Source organism: Talpa occidentalis, unplaced genomic scaffold, assembly GCF_014898055.3.
Source record: "Talpa occidentalis isolate TD23 unplaced genomic scaffold, MPIMG_talOcc4v2.1 talOcc4.7, whole genome shotgun sequence".
Classification (NCBI taxonomy): Eukaryota; Metazoa; Chordata; class Mammalia; order Eulipotyphla; family Talpidae; genus Talpa; species Talpa occidentalis.
The window spans coordinates 132,709,409-132,728,663 of NW_023605083.1; the positions used below are offsets into that span (position 1 = coordinate 132,709,409).

The 19,255-nt window shown below is 63.0% G+C and overlaps 2 protein-coding genes across 12 annotated transcripts in view; one reads left to right on the plus strand and one right to left on the minus strand.

Moving 5' to 3' along the window:
- The window catches only part of TMEM94 (transmembrane protein 94), a 31,764-nt gene extending 25,618 nt beyond the window's left edge, over nt 1–6,146 (plus strand). For 8 of the 11 annotated variants that reach the window (XM_037494694.2, XM_037494693.2, XM_037494698.2 and 5 more), the window contains 15 exons: nt 56–273; nt 915–1,096; nt 1,186–1,324; nt 1,570–1,685; nt 1,810–1,909; nt 2,225–2,333; nt 2,558–2,747; nt 2,982–3,059; nt 3,309–3,394; nt 3,630–3,711; nt 3,960–4,108; nt 4,205–4,299; nt 4,388–4,481; nt 4,564–4,734; nt 4,900–6,145. In XM_037494694.2, coding sequence (XP_037350591.1) covers nt 56–273; nt 915–1,096; nt 1,186–1,324; nt 1,570–1,685; nt 1,810–1,909; nt 2,225–2,333; nt 2,558–2,747; nt 2,982–3,059; nt 3,309–3,394; nt 3,630–3,711; nt 3,960–4,108; nt 4,205–4,299; nt 4,388–4,481; nt 4,564–4,734; nt 4,900–4,972 — 1,882 coding nt within the window. In that variant the 3' untranslated portion in view covers nt 4,973–6,145. Of the gene's footprint in view, nt 1–55; nt 274–914; nt 1,097–1,185; nt 1,325–1,569; nt 1,686–1,809; nt 1,910–2,224; nt 2,334–2,557; nt 2,748–2,981; nt 3,060–3,308; nt 3,395–3,629; nt 3,712–3,959; nt 4,109–4,204; nt 4,300–4,387; nt 4,482–4,563; nt 4,735–4,899 lie in introns of all 11 variants that reach the window. The other 3 variants (XM_037494690.2, XM_054688644.1, XM_037494692.2) reach the window with 3 other exon arrangements.
- Nucleotides 4,826–19,195, minus strand: CASKIN2 (CASK interacting protein 2). Its single transcript, XM_037494699.2, has 20 exons — nt 19,152–19,195; nt 17,488–18,033; nt 13,533–13,584; nt 12,899–12,996; nt 12,347–12,492; nt 12,162–12,257; nt 11,947–12,077; nt 11,663–11,771; nt 11,247–11,355; nt 10,949–11,043; nt 10,244–10,505; nt 10,009–10,130; nt 9,863–9,923; nt 9,668–9,759; nt 9,436–9,546; nt 9,256–9,357; nt 9,018–9,156; nt 7,386–8,867; nt 7,076–7,298; nt 4,826–6,686 (listed from the first exon to the last, which is right to left on the minus strand). The coding sequence occupies exons 2-20, from the start codon at nt 17,579–17,581 to the stop codon at nt 6,596–6,598; spliced, it is 3,615 nt and encodes a 1,204-aa protein (XP_037350596.1). The 5' UTR covers nt 17,582–18,033; nt 19,152–19,195; the 3' UTR covers nt 4,826–6,595.
- Nucleotides 19,196–19,255: the final 60 nt, after the last annotated feature.

The window sequence follows — 19,255 nt, forward strand, 5'->3', positions numbered from 1 at the left end:
TTGGGCGTGGGGGCTCCCAGGACCGCTCATCTCATTTCCCCTGCTCCCCTGGCAGAAAGAAAGTGCTGGATTTCTACCAGCGAGCCTGCCTATCTGGTTACTGCTCTGCCTTCGCCTACAAGCCCATGAGTTGCACCCTGTCCTCGCAGCTCAATGGCAAGTGCATCGAGCTGGTGCAGGCACCTGGCCAGAGCAGCATCTTCACCATGTGCGAGCTGCCCAGCACCATCCCCCTCAAGCTGAGCACCCGCCGCAACAGCTGGAGCTCCGACGGTACAGCGGGAGGCGCAGCGGCCTGCATGGGGAGGGCTCCAAATGGGCCGCAGCAGAGGGGGCAGTGGGCCAACTCTGGACCTGGATGGCCGGGCAGACCCCTCAGGCCTCTCCGCTAGAACCAGGGCCTCCTCTGCCCTGCTCACAGCTTACTGTGATGTTCCAGGGAGATAATGTATAGAAAAGTGCTTTCTCTGGAAATTATAAAGCAGCTGCATGTATAGCTTTTTAGCCTTATTTGGATTGAACAGAAGCCCAGAAACCCTGCTGGGGCCTTGGGACTCAGCTCCACACCCTGGCCCCTGTCACCAAACACCCAGATTCCTGGGGGTCTTAGGACCCGAGGACTGAGGGTGTGGCTGAGGTTAGGGCCGGCCCCCTGGCCCTGGACAGAGTCAGGCTCTGTCCCTCCGCTTCTGACGGCCACCTGACTGACGAGTGCCTTTCCTTGTCTCTCCCCCGTGTCTGTTGGCTCCTTTGTGTGTCTTTGGCCTCATGTGGTCCCCTGGGGCTGCGTGCTCACTTGACGGGGTGTGGTCGCTGTGTGTGTGGCCCCGGCTGCCTTCTGGAATCTGCCGGTTCCTGGGCGTCCTGTCTGGGTCGTGTCCCTGCCCGCCTTTGTGCCTTATGCCTACCTGAAGAAGGGATCGGGGAGGTGCTGGAGAAGGAAGACTGCGTGCAGGCCCTGAGCGGCCAGATCTTCATGGGCATGGTGTCCTCCCAGTACCAGGCCCGGCTGGACATCGTGCGCCTCATCGATGGGCTGGTCAACGCTTGCATCCGCTTCGTCTACTTCTCTTTGGAGGATGAGCTCAAAAGCAAGGTGGAAGGGCTCTCCCCGTGTGCCTGCACCACCCTGCCCCTTCTCCCCGGCTCAGGGCCCATCTGTTCATCGCCACCTGCCTTCTGCAGGTGTTTGCAGAGAAGATGGGCCTGGAGACAGGCTGGAACTGCCACATCTCCCTCACGCCCAATGGGGACATGCCTGGCTCCGAGATCCCCCCCTCCAGTCCCAGCCACGCGGGCTCCTTGCATGATGACCTGAATCAGGGTGAGGGCAAAGGTTTGTGGCGGGGATGAGGTGCATGTGGGAGGCTCCTGCTCAGAGCTACAGCTGGAAAGAGCTTCCCTGGAGCCCTCCCAAAAAAGGACGTTCCCTTGGAAAATGGGTCTGGTAACCCTGCATGATGCCAGTCGACAGGCGGAGAGGCAGGAGGTTCTTGTACCACCTGCAGGACAAGGAAAGGCCCCCAGCAGGCTGGACCCAAGCTGAGGGACAGGTTTTTGTCCCCACAGTGTCTCGAGATGATGCAGAGGGGCTCCTTCTGATGGAGGAGGAGGGTCACTCTGACCTCATTAGTTTCCAGCCCACGGATAGCGACCTTCCCAGCTTCCTGGAGGACTGCAACCGGGTATGACACAGGGCCTGTGCCCTGGCACTGGAGGTGGCCGCAAGGCTGGGCCGAGGCTGAGAAGGGAGCATGGAGGGGCCCTCGTCCCGCACCCTGACGCCGCAGGCATCTCTGCCCTCTCCAGGCCAAGCTGCCCCGGGGCATCCACCAGGTGCGGCCCCATCTGCAAAACATTGACAACGTGCCCCTGCTGGTACCCCTCTTCACTGACTGTACCCCCGAGAGTGAGTACTGGGGCCATAGCTGCTTAGGCAGCCTGCCCCTCCCACTGAGCCCTGCCAGGGCTTGGGTGCCCCGTAGGCTCGGGAGGGAAAGTTTGTCTCCCATTCAGAGAGCCAAGGAGCTGGGACTGGATAAGCCCCAGCATCCGGAGGGCAGAGCCATGGGTGTGCCCATTCTAGGGAGTCAGGAGGGGCAGTATTAGTACCATCTCCAGCTCTGGGGTGGGATGCTTCTTGTGCCGCCTATTCTCTTGTCCTGTGAGTCCCTGGCCAGTGCCCCACACGGGGCTTTGCCCCCCCACCCTCTCTGTCCCCCAGCCATGTGCGAGATGATCAAGATCATGCAGGAGTATGGGGAGGTGACTTGCTGCCTGGGCAGCTCTGCTAACCTGCGAAATAGCTGCCTTTTCCTGCAGAGCGATATCAGGTCAGGGCGATTCCCTGGAGCTGGGTCAGCCTCTGCCTCCCAGACACCCCAGGCTCGGTCTTGCATGGGGTTGGGGCATTGTCCATGGCCGCTTTTGCCCTGGTTGGGACCCAGGGACCTGGGCATAGTGAGGTAGAGGGAGCAGGTACTTGCTCATGCCCGTGGGAGATAGGGTTTTTGCTGGAGCCGCTGATGGCTCTGATTCCCCCTCCCCCACTGAGCAGCATCGCCCTGGACCCCCTGTACCCATCCCGCTGCTCCTGGGAGACCTTTGGCTATGCCACCAGCACCAGCATGGCCCAGGCCTCGGATGGCCTTGCGCCCCTTCAGCTCTCCGGGCAGCTGAACAGCCTGCCCTGCTCCCTGACCTTCCGCCAGGAAGAGACCATCAGCATCATCCGCCTCATCGAGCAGGTGGGGCCTGGGCTGGGGCAGGAGGCAGGGGTGCAAACCTGCTTGGGTGGGCCATCATGGCACAGGACCTGCCTGGTGTCCGGGGGCTGGTTGACCTCCACGCGGAGTTCTCCCTGGCAGTTTAGCTCCTGCCACCCCTTCCTAGCAGGAGCATCCGAGGCATCTGACTCTCGGCTGAAGCTTGTCAGCTGTTAGGCCTGAGAGAGGCCACAATCTGTCCCTCTGGGTCCCTAGGCACGGCACGCCACCTACGGTATCCGCAAGTGCTTCCTCTTCCTGCTGCAGTGCCAGCTGACTCTCGTGGTCATCCAGGTGAGGAGGGGCCCCTTCCGTCACTGCCCTCCAGCCCCCACCCACTCCAGGCCAGTTGACAATTGGAAGCTGCAGACAGACTGGGGGCCCCTAGAGCCCCTGGGCTTTTGGCAATGACCCCATTGGCAGCTTCCCCTTGGGCCCCAGCTCCCCAGCCAGGACGTGAGCATCACAGCAGAGAGCTGGCCTGGGCTCCGGCATGACTGCTGGCCGGAGCTGAGGCCTGTCTCTTGGCCCCTCTCTGCCTAGTTCCTCTCCTGCTTGGTCCAGCTGCCCCCACTCCTGAGCACCACTGACATCCTGTGGCTGTCCTGCTTCTGCTACCCTCTCCTCAGGTGAGAGCCACACGGCCGCGGTTGGGAGGTGACTCAGCATCTCAGGAACCCAAGTTCTGGGCTGTGCTCAGTGCACCCCTCCTCTGCCAAGGAGGCAGTGGGGGGATCGCCCTTGCCTCCCCATCTGCCCACCAGCTCTGATCTCACTCTCAAGACTCAAGCCAGGCTTCACACATGGGGTCGGGGGGCACAAAGGGTCATGGTCGTTACCCTTCATCCAGTCTCTGCTTTTCAGCATCTCTCTGCTGGGGAAGCCCCCTCACAGCTCCATCATGTCCATGGCGACCGGGAAGAACCTTCAGTCTATCCCTAAGAAGGTAAGCGATGAGGAGCCCCCATGAGCCCAGCCTCACCCCTTAACGTGAGTGCCTGGGGCTGGCCTGGAGAGGGTTTCCGCCAGAACTTCTCCCCAGCCAAGGGGGAGGTGCTGGTGCAGGGCTGGGGAGATCCTCGCTAGAGTGGGCAGTGTCTGCCCGGACCCCCTCTTCTCACCCCACTTCCTGGGTCGCCTGTTTTACTTGTGAAAAGTCACTGGGTGCGGGAGTGAGACCCCCTTCTCCCTCAGACCCAGCACTACTTCCTGCTCTGCTTCCTGCTCAAGTTCAGCCTCACCATCAGCTCGTGCCTCATCTGCTTTGGCTTCACGCTGCAGAGCTTCTGCGACAGCGCCCGGGCGCGCAACCTCACCAACTGCTCCTCCATCATGCTGCCCAGGTGGGTGCCGCCCTGCCCGTCTACTCCTGGCTCCGGGGGGGAGGGTGGGGGTGGTGGGGGGGTGTGCTGAGCACACCTTGCTTCCTCGCCCCGCAGCTCCACCGACACGGCTCCAGCCTGGTTTGGCGACTTCGCTAACGGGCTGCTGACATCCCAGAAGCTCGCCGCCGCCCTGATCGTCCTGCACACTGGTAAGGGCCCCCAGAACGGGCGTCGGGGTGCCTGGGGCCAGGCCCGGGCTGTGGGAAAACTGACTCTCCTTCACCCCCTTCTCTCCAGTCTTCATTTCTATCACCCACGTGCACCGCACCAAGCCCCTGTGGAGAAAGAGCCCCTTGACCAACCTCTGGTGGGCCTTGACGGTGCCCGTGGTGTGAGTACTGCGGGCCTAGGGGGCTGTCAGGGGCTGATTCTGAGGGGTTTGGGCCAGAGGCTGAATGGCGCCCTCCCCACAGGCTGCTGGGGCAGGTGGTGCAGACGGTGGTGGACCTGCGGCTGTGGACCCATGGGGCTAGCCACGTGCACTTTGGCCTGGAGGACGTGCCGCTGCTGACGTGGCTGCTGGGCTGCCTCTCGCTGGTCCTCGTGGTGGTCACCAACGAGATCGTGAAGCTGCATGAGATTCGGTGAGCGGGGCTCCACCCTTGGCCCCGGCTGGCTCCCTAAGCCTGCCACCTCCCGGGTCCCGCACCCCGCCTTCCAGCTGCCCGCCCCGCCCTCTTCTGGCGTCCGGCTCCGTGCCCTGGTCTGGGGGTCTGCGCTGACCTGGACTCTAATATGCTTTCCCACAGGGTCCGGGTCCGCTACCAGAAGCGACAGAAGCTGCAGTTTGAAACTAAGCTGGGCATGAACTCTCCCTTCTGAGCCATGGGCCGCAGAGGCCAGTTGCCCTGGTCCCTGGGGCTGAAGCAGACCCGTTTTGGGGTATGGGTGGGTGGTATCACGAACGTTTCAGGGTTTTCTCCTGCATCTCATGGCACTGGAGGCCCCGGTCCCAGGGCTTGTCATCTGTTGCGCGGAGGCGCTGCTGAGCCTGGGCCCCAGGTCTGCCTGCTGGGCGTCCTCCGGGTCTAGGCAGGGGCGTCTTGAGTGTGTGATATTGAGCGCTTAGTTGAAGGCCCTCAACCCCTCCCACCGTGTGTGTGCCCCCTTCAGGGTCCTCTAACCCAGTGCCCTCTGCTCTTGGGCCTCTGGGGCAGCGCTGTGAATATGGGGCGGCGGGGAGCAGTGCCTCAACTTTTTGCCAGCGCGGTGGTGGCAGCTATGAGAGGTTGTGCCTCGCTCGGGCGGCTGCTGCTGCGGGGGTGCCGGAGCCCCACCCCGCGCCCCTCATCCTGTCTTCCCGGGGCAGGGGCCGAGGTGTAGCCAGGCATTTCTCCTCCCTCCACCTGTGGGGACCCGAAGAAGGTGAAAGCCCCTCACCTGGGCCTGGAAGTGCTTCCCGTGGCCACCCTCAAGCGAGCCGTGGGGTCAGTCTTGGGGACCCAGCCCAGGGGGCCCCTTTGGGCCCCTGCCCGAGTTCTCCTGTGAGAATGTTTTTACTGGTGTATATTTTTTACTGGAAATGAGCCTTCTAGGAATGAATGTAGACTGGTTTGTATTAAAACTTGTAAATTGCTTAAGAAAAACCTGTGACTGGTCCATGAGGCTTCAGCCAGTGAGGGAACCCCAAAGATGAGGCGGCGGGGGTGGGGGTCACCCGAGCCTTCCTCCTCATCCGAGGTGGTGCGCGGCGTGGCCCGGCGGTGGCGGCACAGACCCAGACACACAGCTGCTCGTGCGGCACGACACGTTCATTGGTGTTAGTCGGGGGAGAGGTTAAGGTTCCAGAACTGGGGCCTGGGCCACGGTGTCAGGCTCCTGCCCCCAGGCTGGCAGCAGGCACTTCGGCTGCCATCCAAAGCCCCTCCCCACTACGTCCTTTCAGGCAGTTATAGATAGAATAAATTCCATTTAAAATATATGCATTTCTCTCTGCTTAAAAAATAACATTTACAGTTGAAAAAGCTTGGACTTCAGGGTTCTCTTCATAGTGCCCCCACCCCTGCAGGAGCAGGGGCTGGCCTGGGCACTGCCACCCGGAGTGGGCCTCCGGTGGCTTATTTACATGTCCTATGTACACCTGTAGGGGACCCGCCAGGCACGCCACACCTGCCGCTGTCAGAGCTCCAGGAGAGCGGGTGGCAAGGGCACCTTGGCACAGAGACTCGAGACTGGGGGCAGGGGCCAGAGAAAGACCTCCAGATGCAACCGCCTCTTTCTCCCTGGGGAGGAAGTTCTTACCAGGCCCCCTTCCAAGGGGCAGGGCTGTCTGGTCAGATTACACACTTGGAGGGGGCTTTGCTGAGAGGCCAGGTTCTGACAAGTCCCCTGGCCCCCGTGGGGGCTGCTCCCCAAGCACCGCGGCGCTGACAGCTCCTGGCCCAAGCAGCTGGCATCTTCTGTGCTGGGCAAAGGCAGTGGACGCTGCAGCACTGCAGGCACAGCTCAGTCCAGCATGGCATCCAGCTGGTCGGCCAGGGCGTCGAACATGGTGCTGATGTCATCCAGGATGTGCTTGGTGGAGGTGCCGGGGGTGCTGCAGAGGAAGGAGAGGGCCAGGTCAGCTGATCGCCTGCGCCTCGGAGGCGCTGAGCTTGGGCTGAGGCCAAGCCCTTCCAGTGCATCTTAATTCTTACAACCCCCGGGGCAGTGGGTAGCACCATCCCTTGAGCCAAGCGAAGCTCCGGAGGGAAGTGACTAGCCCAAGGTCATTTGCTGCCCCTTGGCAGCCACCAGGGTACCCTGTAGGTCAGACCTGGGTAACTACAGAACCTGGGTTCTTCCCATTCCAACAGGGGCCTCCCAGCCTGAGCATCTGCCTGTGGTATGCTCCCCAACATTCCCAGGACCCCCCAGGAAGAGGATCTGGAAGTGTTCCCACACCATGGCCATTGCTCCCCACAGCCAGCACCCGGCACCCCTCACCCTTCTCGCTCCTCAGTGCCAATGCTCTTCTCTGCAGCCCTCAGTGCAGCTGCCAGGGAGGAGCTGGTCTGCTCCAGTCTCTGCTGTGCCCGTCCGGAGCCTGCAGCCCCAGTGCTCTCTGGCCTTGGCGGGGGCACCGGACGGGGGCCCAGCCGGGGAGCCAGCTTAGGGCCAGAAAATGCCAGCTGGGTGCAGGCCACAGACACAGGCTTTGGGGCTGATCCTACAGTGACAAAAAGGTTGGCCTGTGAAGTAGCTGGGCTGGATGTCCGCCCGCCGACACAGCCCTCTCCCACAGGCCCCACCTCACCTGCTCCAGGCACCTTGATGAGGGCAGCAGGGGCAGCTGGCACAGCCGGGGCCTCAGTGTCCCCATGCCGCCGACTGCCCGCTGAGTTGTCCAGAGCCGGCCCAGGGCAAGGGAGCAAGGGGGTTTGGTTTGAGGGACTGGGAGAAACAGGGGCTGGGGCTCCTGGAGCTGGAGGGCCACTAGGGTCAGGCCGGGGCGGGCTGGGAGCCGAGGGGGACTCGCTGAGGGTCTGGGAGGAGGGGGGCGCAGGGGGGCCAGCTGTAGCACTGGCTACTCCAAAGGCCAGAAGAGCTGTCTGCAGCGGTTCCCTCTCCCGGCACTTGGGCCTCCTCTTAACGGTGTCGGACTCTGTGAGGTTGAAGTCGAGGCCAGCAGGCACAGGCGTCTCCCGGGGTGGGGGGCCCGCTGGCTTCGGCCGCTGTTTGATAGTCAGGTTCCCCTCCTCTGCAAACGGTAGCCCTTCCCCTGAGCTGCCCCGAGATGGGGTTGTCCCCTCAGGCCCTGGTTCCTCATCCTCTGTGTCTGATGCAGGGCCCGTGGGGGCCAGCGGGCCAGGGGGCTCTGATGGGCCAGCTGGTTCACTCAGTGTTCGCCTTCGCGGCCCCGACGCCCCTTCCTTGGGCCCGGGGCTTGCATCTAGTGGTGGAGGCTCAGGGGTGGGGCCAGAGACAGAGCTGAGGCGCTTGGGGGGTGGGGGCGGGGGGCCTTTGCGGCGTGCCCGGAGGGCAAAGGACTGGCTACGAGGAGCCCCTCGGGTTGGGGTCGGGCTGGGGCTGGTCCGTGCCAGGGCGCTGCGTCCAGGTCGCCGTGTGAGGGTGGCGTAGCTGCCCAAGGTGCTGCCTGCAGGCCCGTTGTCCACCTCGCCCTCTGCTTCCCCCTCAGCTGGCCCAGGGCGGCTCAGGCTGTGGGAGCGGCGCTTGGGCCGAGGCGGGTCTGGAGGAGCAGCAGGGGATCCAGCCAAGTAGGAGAAGGCTCGGGGTGCACCAGGAGGAGGCCCTGGGGCTGAGCTGGAGGGTGAGCCCTGGGGGTACATAAAAACATAAGGGGGGGCTCCTTGGCTAGGAAGTGGGGAACAAAGTTTAGGTGGCCGCTCTATGCCTTCTGGAAGATTCCTCTCCTGGGGAGAGCTGGGGTCTCCACCACTGGGCTGCGTGGCAGGCTGTTCCTGTGAGTGCCCAGACCCGCGTGAGCGTGCTCCAATGCTCTCCTGGCTGGGGGAGCGGGCAGGGGGCAGAGGGAGCGGCTCAGGGCCTCCCCCTGCCATGGCCGCCTGTAGTTCTGGGCTCAGTTCGCTGCCCTGAAAGGTGAGGAGACGTGGGCCAGCCACAGGGGGGCCGTCCCCGTTCTCTAGACCCTCAATGGTCATCAGTTCCGGGCCCCTGGCTGGCCGGCAACCCCCTTCGCCGGGGGCCTCCCCCTGCAGCAGGCCTCGCCGGAGCTCCGCCAGCCTCTTCACCCCCAGCATAAGCTTCTTCTGATGACCTGCAGGGGCGGATAGAGGCGGCAGGGTTGGCTGGGGCTGGGCAGGGTCACCTAGTCCCACTGTCGCCATCCTTTCCTTTTGGCCTGCACCCTGAAAACATTTTGGAGCCCCTCAGAGACATGCGGGGGCCCAGCAGGAGCAGTTCTCACCGAGCTTATTGACGCCGATCTCCTGCAGCTCCTCCCAGGTGAGGTCGGCCACCAGCCCCATGGAGTCGTAGCCGCCGCTCACAAGCTGCTTGTGGTACTGCGGCAGCCCCAGAGCACACAGCCACTCCAGCAGGTCCGCCTGCAAGAGCGCCACCGTCGGAGCCTGCCCGCCGCCTCCGCCCCAGCCAGGGGAGCAGCACAGCTGAGCGGGGGCCCCCCGGGCCCGCCACCCACTCACAGGGATGTAGTTGGGCAGCCACTCGGCGATGCTGAGCTGCGCGATCTCAGAGGCGATCTTCTTCCTGTGCCCCGGCTTGGTCACCCCAATGGCTGTCAGGTCCTGCCACACAGAGGCAGGCCATCAGGTCCCCTGCCCTGCCCACCGGGCCCTCCACAGCCCTCCTGCAGCAGCCCCTACCTCGGGCGTCATGCGGCTGATGGTGGGCACGTCGTAACCAGCCTGCAGAAAGTGGGCGGTGTAGCCCTCCAGCTGGAACTCACTCAGCCAGTTGTGAATAGCCTGAGCATCCTGTGGCAGGGGGAGGGCGGAGGTTGACCCTTTGGCTGCACCCCACCCTCTGCCCCAGCCTCCTAGCGGCCTGAGGCCCCGCCCCCACGGGATCCAAAGCCCAGCCCCGCACACGGCACACCTTCCCCTCCAGCAGCTGCTCTGGCCTCACGTCCTGGGTGAAAGGCTGCTCCCCTGAGCGGTAGCTGGCCAGAGGCCGGTGGCTCAGGTTGTCTTTAAGGAGGGAGAGAAATGGGATCAAAGGTGGCGGGATGAAGGGGGGCCAAGCCCTAGCTTCCCCCCCACTGCTAAGCCCGGTTCCCTCCACCCTTCCTACCTGCCAGGGGTGGGGGGTGCAGTCCCAGCAGTACCAGGTCCTCTCCCGCCGAGGGCAGTGGCTGGAGAGAGGGAAAGAGCTGACTGCTGGGGGCACTGGCAGCAAGGGAGGCCCCTCTCCTGGTCGCCACACCCCCTTCTGCCTACCTGGGCATTCTCAATAAGGAGGCTGGTGCCATGGCCGTTGGTGCCCTCGGAGCTCTGCCCGCTGCCAGCACTGCGGATGCTGCCCACACTGCCCTCGCTGCCCACACTATTCCTGTCACCTGCTGCAGGGGGAAGAAGCGAAGCGGTTCGAGGTCAAGGTGGCCTTGCCAACAGCTGACTGGCAGCCTGCCAAAGTCAGACGCCCACCCCAGCCCGTCCCTCCGGGAGGATGTACCTGGGCTATCTGGGCTGAGGTCCCCTCGTGGGAGCTGGCCATAGGTAAGAGGGTGCAGGGGATCATCAGCAGGGGTCTGTGGTGTCCGGGAGAAGCCTGGGCGCAGGGGGGCAGGTGCAGAGGGGACGCGTGGCGTGGGGATGCCAACCCGCTTGCTGACAACCTCAACGATGCCTGGGGGGAAGTAGCCCACCCGGTCCGTGCCCCTCTGGCTCTCGTGAATGTGGCCCTTCCAGCGGCCGTCGGGGTGCTGCTCTAACACCTACAGAGACAGGGGAGGTGGGTCACTCACTGCACCAGGCCAGGGCAGGCAGCCAGCTCCCCTCCAGTTCTTCTGCCTCCAAGAAGAAGTTGGCGCTGATGCCCAGGTAAGCCCACAGCTCTGTCCCCACACCCAGCATCCAGCCCCATTCCCCAAGTGCCTCCAGGGCTGACAAGCACAAGCCCAGAGCCAGACTGGTTCAAATCCCAGCCCCACTGTTAGCTGCATGAACTTCGATGGCCACTTTAATTCCACTAAGCCCCAACTTTGTCACCTCTAAAACAGGAAACAGTAGAGCGCTTACCTTACCTGGATTTGGGAGGAATTCAACTAGACAGTGTCTCACCTAAAGACCTTACCACACAACCTGACCCACAGCAGCTGCCCAGGTCAGTGACAGCATCACTTGTGTCTGCACAGAAACACCTGCACCAGGTCCTCACCGTGATGACGTCCCCCGCTCGGACATTGAGGGCAGTGGGATCATGGAGGTTCCAGAAATCCTTGAGTGCTCGGACCTTCAGGATCCCCGAAGCCTCTGAGAGAAGGGGAGGGGAGGGCAGACATCATCTGGGGGTCGTTAGGGCGCAGTCCACCTCTCGTGTCCCCTTCGTGACACTCACCATCCCACAGCACCTCCCCTGACATGTCCCCCGCTCCAGGACATCTGTTCCTGCTCCACTTCCTGGCACCCAAGGGCGCTCTCGCCCATGGAGTGGGTCTCTGCACACACGCACTCACCCCGCAGCAGCTGTTTGATTTCCCGGCTGGCCTGGGAGGTGGTGAACTGGTTCACGATGTCCAGCGCAGTCTGGTTATAGGTGTTCCGAATGTTTACGTCCACCCCGCCCTGGGGAGAGCACAGCGGGGCATGTACTAAGCACAGTGCCCGTCACCCCCTACCCCCGCCTCACCCCGACCCAGGAGGTGGGCAGTATTTTCCAAGTTTACAAAGAAGGAAATAGAAACACAGCGGTGGGTTAGGGACCAGCTCAAGGTCACTCAGATAGCAAGAAGCAGGCGTCTGGCTGGAACCAGATGAATCTGCTCTCTAGCTGCTTAGCAACCATCCATGCATAACACCGCATGGAGGGGAGACCCTCCCAGGCCCCCAGTGGATGCGGAACCTGGCACTGCCCACACCTGCCTGCACCCACCTCCAGGAGCAGCCGCACCACCTCGGTCTTGCCGTACAGCGCGGCCTCGTGGAGGGCCGTGCCCGTCTTGGTCTGGCGGTTGATCTCAATCCCAGCTTTCAGGAGCTGTCTGTGGCAGGGAGGGTGAGTCACTGGGGTGGGGGGACAGGGAGGACACTGACGGGTGGGGGCTGGGAGATGGACGCGGAGCCGGGGTGATGAGGGCAGCAGGGCAGGACACCAGAGGATACTGCCGGTCCCACAGGAAGGGGCTAAGGGGGGGCTGGGCGGGTGCTGGTGGGTACCTGATGACCTCTCTGTGGCCGTTCTTGGCAGCCAAGTGCAGGGGCGTGGTATAGTTGGGGTCACATGGGTCCTTGGCTTCACCCTCCAGCAGCGCCACACACAGGTGGCTGTTCAGTAGCAGTTGGGCCACCTGCAGCAACCAGCGCCCAGCTAGAGCCTCCTCCTGAGGCCCATGGGTGCCCAACCCCAGCACCCTCAGGGCTGCAGGCCTCACCTTGAGCCGCCCGAATTCACAGGCCAGATCCAGGGGTGTCTTCTTGGCCTTGTTGACCAGGCACGGGTTGGACTGATGCTGGAGGAGCATTTCCGACTGGGGTGGGGGAAGCTGAGTGAGGGGTCTGGCTGGGCATGAACCATGTGCCAGCACAGACCCCCATTCCAGCGCCTCGGCTCACGTACCACCTCGTAGTGCCCGTACTGGGCGGCCAGGTGCAGCGGGATCTGCCCGTCCAGCGAGGCGGCATTCACGGCCGCAGAGGCCCGCAGCAGCAGCCTCACGGGCTCCAGCCGGCCCTGCCAGGCGGCGTAGTGCAATGGGCGCATGCCTGGCAGGAAGGAGGGGGCTTCTGAGGGCGGCCCTGGGCTGGCGTGGGGTGGGGAGGCCTGGAGCAGGCCCACGTCACCCCCGCTGGACAGGAGACATCTTTAGAGGAAGCTACGCTGGCTTGGGGTGGTTTGGTCAGGGAGAGGTCAGTCGTGCAGGGCGGAGGCCAGAATCTCACTGTGCCCACCAAGGGTGACCTGGTGACCTCAGGGTGGTCACACAACCTCTCTGACCTTGAACCTCCTCAACAGGGGAGTAAACGTCAGCACCACCCACCACCCCAGGAGATACCGAAAGGTGAAACATTAGCCAATCCAAGGAGCTGGGGGCGGCCTCTGGGGTATCACCACCATGCAGCAGCAACAAGCTCTGACCAAGGGTCAGGTGGGGGCACATTGGGGTCTCACCATTGCTGTCCTTGATGTCCACAGTGGCCTGAGCCTCCAGCAGCAAGGCTATGAGTTCCAGGCTGCCCCCCAAGGCAGCATGGTGGAGAGCAGAGAAGCTGGTGTGGGGGTACCGAAGGTGGGGGTGTCAGTGAGCCACCCCCACCCCCAAATCCTGGTCTCCCATACTGGACCCATCCTGGGCGCTGGCAGCGATGAGCTGCTTGCTCACTGCACCCCCAGCCTCCCACCCTGCTAGCCCCGCCGTGGGAGCGCAGGGTGGCCGGCGCGGCATGAAAGGGCTCAGTGTCTGGGCTGAGAGGCCTGTTTGTCTGGCCTCCCCCTCTTCCAGCCGGCCCAGGGGAGGGGGCCGTGGGAGCAGGAGCCCGAGGGCTCCTACCCTCCAGGGAGAAAAGGGGGCCCAGCAGGAATCTGACCCAAGGAGGCCCCTCAGAGAGGCCCTCGGGCCCGCTCCCTTGCTCAGGGAAGCTCCGCAGGCGAGGGACCCCCGCCCCTCCCGGACACAGGCGGGACCCAGAGCGCTTGTCAGCAAACACACTCCAAGGACCAAGTGTGAGAGCAGGGGGCACTCTGGGCCCCAGGTCCTCCCTTGTCCTCGAGCCCGCAGCGCTTCCCTGGACGGGGCCACACTTACCCGTCAGCATCCTGGTAGTTGACGTTGAGTCTCTTTGTGGAGCCGAGGAGCTCTGAGGGTGAGAGCAGGAGGCGTCAGGGCACCCTCGGGTGACCCACCCTCACTGCACTCCCATCCAGTGCCCTGCCCCCACCCGTCCAGCTGACCTCTCGGTGTGCAGGCCAGCACCTGCCCCATGGCCATCAGCCTTCCTGTCCTTCTGGCTCCCAGCCTGGCCCACCGGCCCGTCAGCTCAAGAGCCCTCAGCAGAGGTGCCTGGCCCAGCCTGCTTATACAGCCAGCGAGGCAGGGAGGGGGCACTGGCACGCGGGCGCTCAGTGGACAGCCCCACGAGCACATGGTTTGCATTCCTGCCTGAACGGGCCGGGCGGAGCGAGTCTCATCGTCTCCCTGGGTTGGGGGTGCCGAGAGCCAAAGGAACGCGGCTCCAGATGCTGGAGCGTGAAGGGCAGACGCCAGGCTGGACTTGGCCACGGGGCCTGGCACCATGACACCCCCCGAGTACAGTGCGGTGGAAGAGAGGGCATCAGACATGGCGCCCCAGCTTGGCCATGCACTTGGCACCATGCAAGTCACTAAACCTCTCCAGCACGGTGTCCCCCTCTGAGATGTGGGCCGACCACAGAGCCTGCCCCCAGGGTGGCGGGCACAGGCCTAGCCCATCAGTGGGCACAAGATGGGAGCTGGACGAGGGGCCTCTTGCCTGGAGCCACGACCCAGAGCTGCCACCCTCAGCAAAGGCTGACAGATCCCATATCCCCTGTCAGGGGGCCTCTGCTGCCTGCCCCGCAGGGTCTGGTGAGATGTCCTCACGGGGGTGGGGGGGGCCGGGGTGCCCTGCTGAGTGGTGGCAGAGGAACTGGGGAACAGGCAGTATGCGGCTCCCTTCCCCCGCCAGGACGGGGCAGACTATGCAGGTGGGCTCCGCAAGCGAGCCTGCCGGGGGACCGGGCAGAAGTCCACGGGCGATGCGGAGGGGCAGGGAAGGGAATGCAGGCGGCCCCTGCCTCCTGCTGGAACCCACCCCTGCCGGGAAGGAGGAGGCCTTGGCTTAACCCAGGCTTGGCAGGATGCCAAGTGTACTGGCCCAGGCCTGCCCCCCAGGCCCTGGTGGGCCCCTGAATACCCCAGCAAGGGAGGACCTCATTCCAACAGGGAGGGACCGACCTGGCAGTGGGGAGCAAGGGCCAGGGAGGGAAGGGACAGCGACATTTTGGGCTGAGCCAAATCCCGCGCCACCAAAAAGGTAAATAGAGAGTCAAGGAGTGAAGAGTGATGAAGAGCAGAGGGGCGGGGCCTCCGGGAAGGAACACGGGTCCCCCCAGTCTTCCTCTAGCCCCCTTGGAAAGTCCTTGTCACTTGAGAACAGTGGAAAGAACAGTGGGTTCTAGAAGCAGGAAGTGCATGGTTCCAATTCTTTCTCCCCTCTTACTGGCCGTGTGACCTGGGCCAGCTAGGGAACCACTCTGAGCCCCAGTGAGGACAGGGGGTCAGAAAGGGCGAGACACAGAAGGTCCTGCATCCCATCCCAGCCCCCCACCAGCCTGGACAGTCTGGCGTGGCCGAGAAGCACCCCCCACACCCCGGGGACGTGGCAGGACAACATGACAGGAGGGACGGGAACAGGGGCAGGGCCAGGCTGGGTGGTTCTGTTCTTTCCAGAACAATGGCCGGAAAGGCGGCAGGGAGAGGCCCAGATTGACGGGGCCGGGGACCTAGGGACCTTGGCGGAGGGTTGGGGTTCCTGGCAGTGGCTCGTCACTTCCCCAGCAGCTCGACCTTCTTCCATGGCTGGCTCTGGAGGTGGAAGGGTCGCTCCTGATTTAGGCCTGGCCAGAGGATGTGAGCTCAGCGGCCACCCCAGCCCACTCCACTTCCTCTGGCCAGAGAAGGAGGTCCAGAAAAGGGAGTGGGGGAGGGAGGGAAGCAGGGCAAGGCCAGGGCAATGGCACCCCCTCCTCCCAGCCACCTGCTCCCTCTAGCCACCTGGGTGGGCAGGGAACGCAGTCCCCAGAGAGCAGGCCTCCGATGGAGGAGGCTGAGGGAGCACCTCTCCTCTGGTCTGTGGGCAGTCAGAAGCCACCCCTCAGAAGGAAGAGGGGTGCCCTGACACCTCCCTTTGGGCAGTTTCCCTTTGTCTTCCTGTGGGAAGGAGCAGGGTCCCAGTCTCCCTTCTGAGATCTGCTCTGGCATCTCCACAGACTCAGTGTAATTTCAGCAGAGCCCCTAGCTCTGTGACGGTTCTAATTCTGGGGCAAACGGGGAGCCTATACTTCTAGCAGAACCCCCAGGCAATTCTGACGCAGCTGAGGTGGGAGCCCAGGAGGGACAGGCTTGGCTCTGGCCTGCCACACAGCAACCCCACACAGCGACTATGTGAGGTGGGCAAACCAACCCTCCCTGACTCAGTTTCCTTGTCTGCAAATCACGGTACAGAAACATTCATGTTACAGGGAATTGGGGGACTACAAGGTGTCAAAAACTGTGAGGGCTGCGAATATCACATGACAATCTTTTTTGGTGCCAGCTTCCCCAGCTTCTCAGAGGACAGGCTGGGTAGCAGGGCATAGGCTCCCGTCACTCTGTGCCCTTACTCCATGCAAGTCTCCTGGGGGGCCTCTTTCCCCCAGACATTTCATTTTGGGAGCAGGTGACCTTCCTGGAGCCCACAAGCCTTGGCTTTGGAGTCCCTGCTGCCAGCCTGCAGGCCCTACCCACGTGCCCTCACCTGGAGGCCCCAAGGCTGTGAGGCCAGCAGTAGCCCTGGGTAGGTCGCCAAGAACAACGCAGAGGTGAGAGGAGGAACCTGGGCCCTGGAATCTCCTTAGCACCTTCCCCATCATGCCCGTGTTATATCCACTTTCGAGGGCACAGCTCCATGTCCTCCCTAAATCCTGGACCTCCTGCCCTGGTGTGCAAGGAGGAGCCCTTGGCTCCCAAGCCCTTAAATCCCTCCGCTGGCACCCCTCACTCCCAGGTGCGGGTGGGGATAATTAAGGTGTCTTCAGGTGACCTGGGACTTTCTTTGCACAGGGCCAAGATGTGTCTTAGGCCTCGAGACCCCACACTCGAGAGAAGACCTGCCCACCCCATCCCCTTCTGGTAGCAGGAACCATCTCTGCTGGTTTAGAAACTCAGGGTGATAAGTCCAGTGTCCTCCTGGGATGGCCCAGAGAGCTCACCCTGAGGCCAAAGGCCTGATTGATATCTTAGGGGTTCACTGCAGAGGTGTCCAAGAGATGAGGCCACAGAGAAGGCTCCGGGAAATTAGCTTTATCCACACCCCCAGGGAAGAGCTTAGCAGGGAGAAAGGGGCTTCAGCAAGCCATTATAGTGTTGAACTTTTTAAGTGCAGAATTCTCCTCTTGGAAAGTTATTTTATAGGAAAAACACACACAAAGAAAACTAGTTATCTTACAGGCATCCCCATTAAGCCAAGACAGAGGTGGAGATGTTCTGGTTGAAGTGAAGGGGGCAGGGAGGGGGGTGGAGCTCTATCTATTCAATCTTTCCTGACCCACTGCCAGAAACCCTGTGGCTCCAAAGAACACACAGGGAAAACCACCTGCTAGAAGGCAGCTCCATGAGGGCGAAAATTTTGGTCAGCTTTATTCATTGCTGTGACCCAGTGCTTGGAACAGGGCCTTGCACATAAAAGGCACACAAAACAAAACAAACAAAACAAAACAGAAAACCCTTGAATCAATGTACTTCAGCCCTTTTACTTTATAGGTGACGCAACAGGCCCAGAGAGGTTAAGCAATTTGCCTAAGAACACACAGCAAGGGGGGCCCGACTTCCTTCTCTGGCTCACCCTCATAGAGACACTTCTTTTCTAGAACGAGATAGTCCTCCCATCCCAAGTCACCAAATCAGTGACCCCCCCCCCAAGCCTTTCTGTAGCTGGGGGACTCCAGACTGTTCCAGAGGGACAGCTCACCCAGCAAGTACTTACTTGTCTTTGCCGCCTTGACCTTAGCCACCAGTTTCTGCACACCAGTCACGTCTCCATTCTTGACAGCGAGAATCAGGTCCTGCTCACGACCCATCCTGGTCCCTGGGCTGGACTCTGAGCTCAGGAGACCAGAGTAGAAGTGGGGAGAGGGGCCTAAAATGGGGTGTCACGGTGCCATGCTTTGGCCCTCCGGAGGGCCAGGAGTCTCCAGCGGGAGTGTGTCTGGTGCCCCAGGCAGCGGGCTCCTTGTCAGGCGCTGACAGGAGAGCACACTTCAAGGTGCTTCGTGAGCTGCCCCGACCAGCAGGAAAGCAGATCTCTGAGGGGGTGGAGGTTGCGTGGAAATCTGGACGGATATCAGCTTGCAGCTTCCGACGGCTCCAGGATGGGCCGGGGCTGGGCTTGCCTGTCTTCCCGGCTTTGGCTCAGGAGCACCAGTGCCCACGAGGAGAGCAGTCAACATTCCTCAGGCCCAAGGCGCAGTGTGGACAGGTCTCAGGGGCCCAGAAAAGGTGCAGTGCCCCTGCCGGAAGGCTGGGCCAGAGCCTGCAAGAGTCCCAGCAGCGGGGTTCAGAGGAAGAACAGGACAGAGCCTCCAGGGAGCCCCCAATCCACCCCTTTCGGGGTCAAAGGAGGGGCTGAGCCACTCAAAGGGGGGGAGAGAGCTGCTATGCTTGAGAGCAGTACATGGAGTGGGGAGGTGGCGCTCTGGGAGGGGGAAGCTGAGTCACTGAGGCCCCAGGGCACCTGGCAGCACCTCAACCTTGGGCAGAAGGGGCCGCGCACGACACACTAGGGCAGGCTGGGCCAGCAGCCTGTTCTCCACAGCCCCAGGCTCTGACACCCACAGACAACTGGCGGGCCAGGAGGTGGGGCGGGGAGGGTCAGGCACAGGCAGCGGGGACAGGGGTCACTCCCTGTGAAATGTACCTGCCCCCAGACTCCTCCCTGCCTAAGCCTCACTGTAATCACTGAATGCCCTAGCCTTGGGGCGCTTTATGAATTCTAAAGGTGGAGCGGGGAGCTTCTGGCCCCCAATTTCTGGCAGGGGGGTGTCTGCCTGCTGGATAGAGAGGCTCTATAACACCTGTTGCTGACCCATCCGCACCCCTCCTGTGGGAGAGGGAAGCAGCTGGGCAGAACCACCGACAGGAGCTGGGGCACTGCGGGCAAAGGGGGCTGCCTGGCTCCCCCAGATGACGCGGGCTCAGCCCCTCAGCTCCCCCCAGGAAAGGTTCTGTCAGTTCCTCGCTGGCCGCAAGTTCGCTGCCCGCGTCCTGCGGCAGGAGACCCAGCAGGCCCGGGGCCCTGGCTGGGGACCCCTCACTCCAGGACGCCCCGAGCCCGGTCCAGAGGGCACCCCCGCTCAGGGCCCGCGGCCGACACCGGGGGGTGGCGCCCCTGGCAGTGCCTGGGGTCCGACTGGCTCCCCCGCCCCCCGGAATGCCCGTCCCGAGCCGCGCACCCCCAGCCAGCCCCGGCCAGGCCACCCCGGGAACAAAGCGGCGGGAGGGATCCGGGGAGCCCAGCGCCGAGGGGTGAAGGCGCGAGGGGGATTACCGGGGAGCGGGCGCCGACGGCGCGGGGCGGCGGAAAGGTCCGCCGAGCCCCCGAGAAAAGTTAGTTTGCGCCCCAGGGAGCGGCCCCGCGGGCCCGCGTCTCACCTCTGCCCGCCGCCCGCCGGGGGTCCGGCGCCCCGCTCGGCCTCTGGCACTCTGGAAGGCGGCCCCAGCAGCCCCCCCGAACCCCTTTCTCCTCCTTTCCTCCT

Excerpts from the sequence above, each read along its gene's own strand:
- CASKIN2 (XM_037494699.2), bottom strand. The coding sequence starts at position 17,581 with ATGGGTCGTGAGCAGGACCTGATTCTCGCTGTCAAGAATGGAGACGTG. Across the intron at positions 12,078-12,161 it reads GTGAATTCGGGCGGCTCAAG|GTGGCCCAACTGCTACTGAA; the intron begins GTGAGGCCTGCA and ends TGGTTGCTGCAG. Across the intron at positions 9,358-9,435 it reads TCAGCCGCATGACGCCCGAG|GACCTGACAGCCATTGGGGT; the intron begins GTAGGGGCTGCT and ends TCTGTGTGGCAG.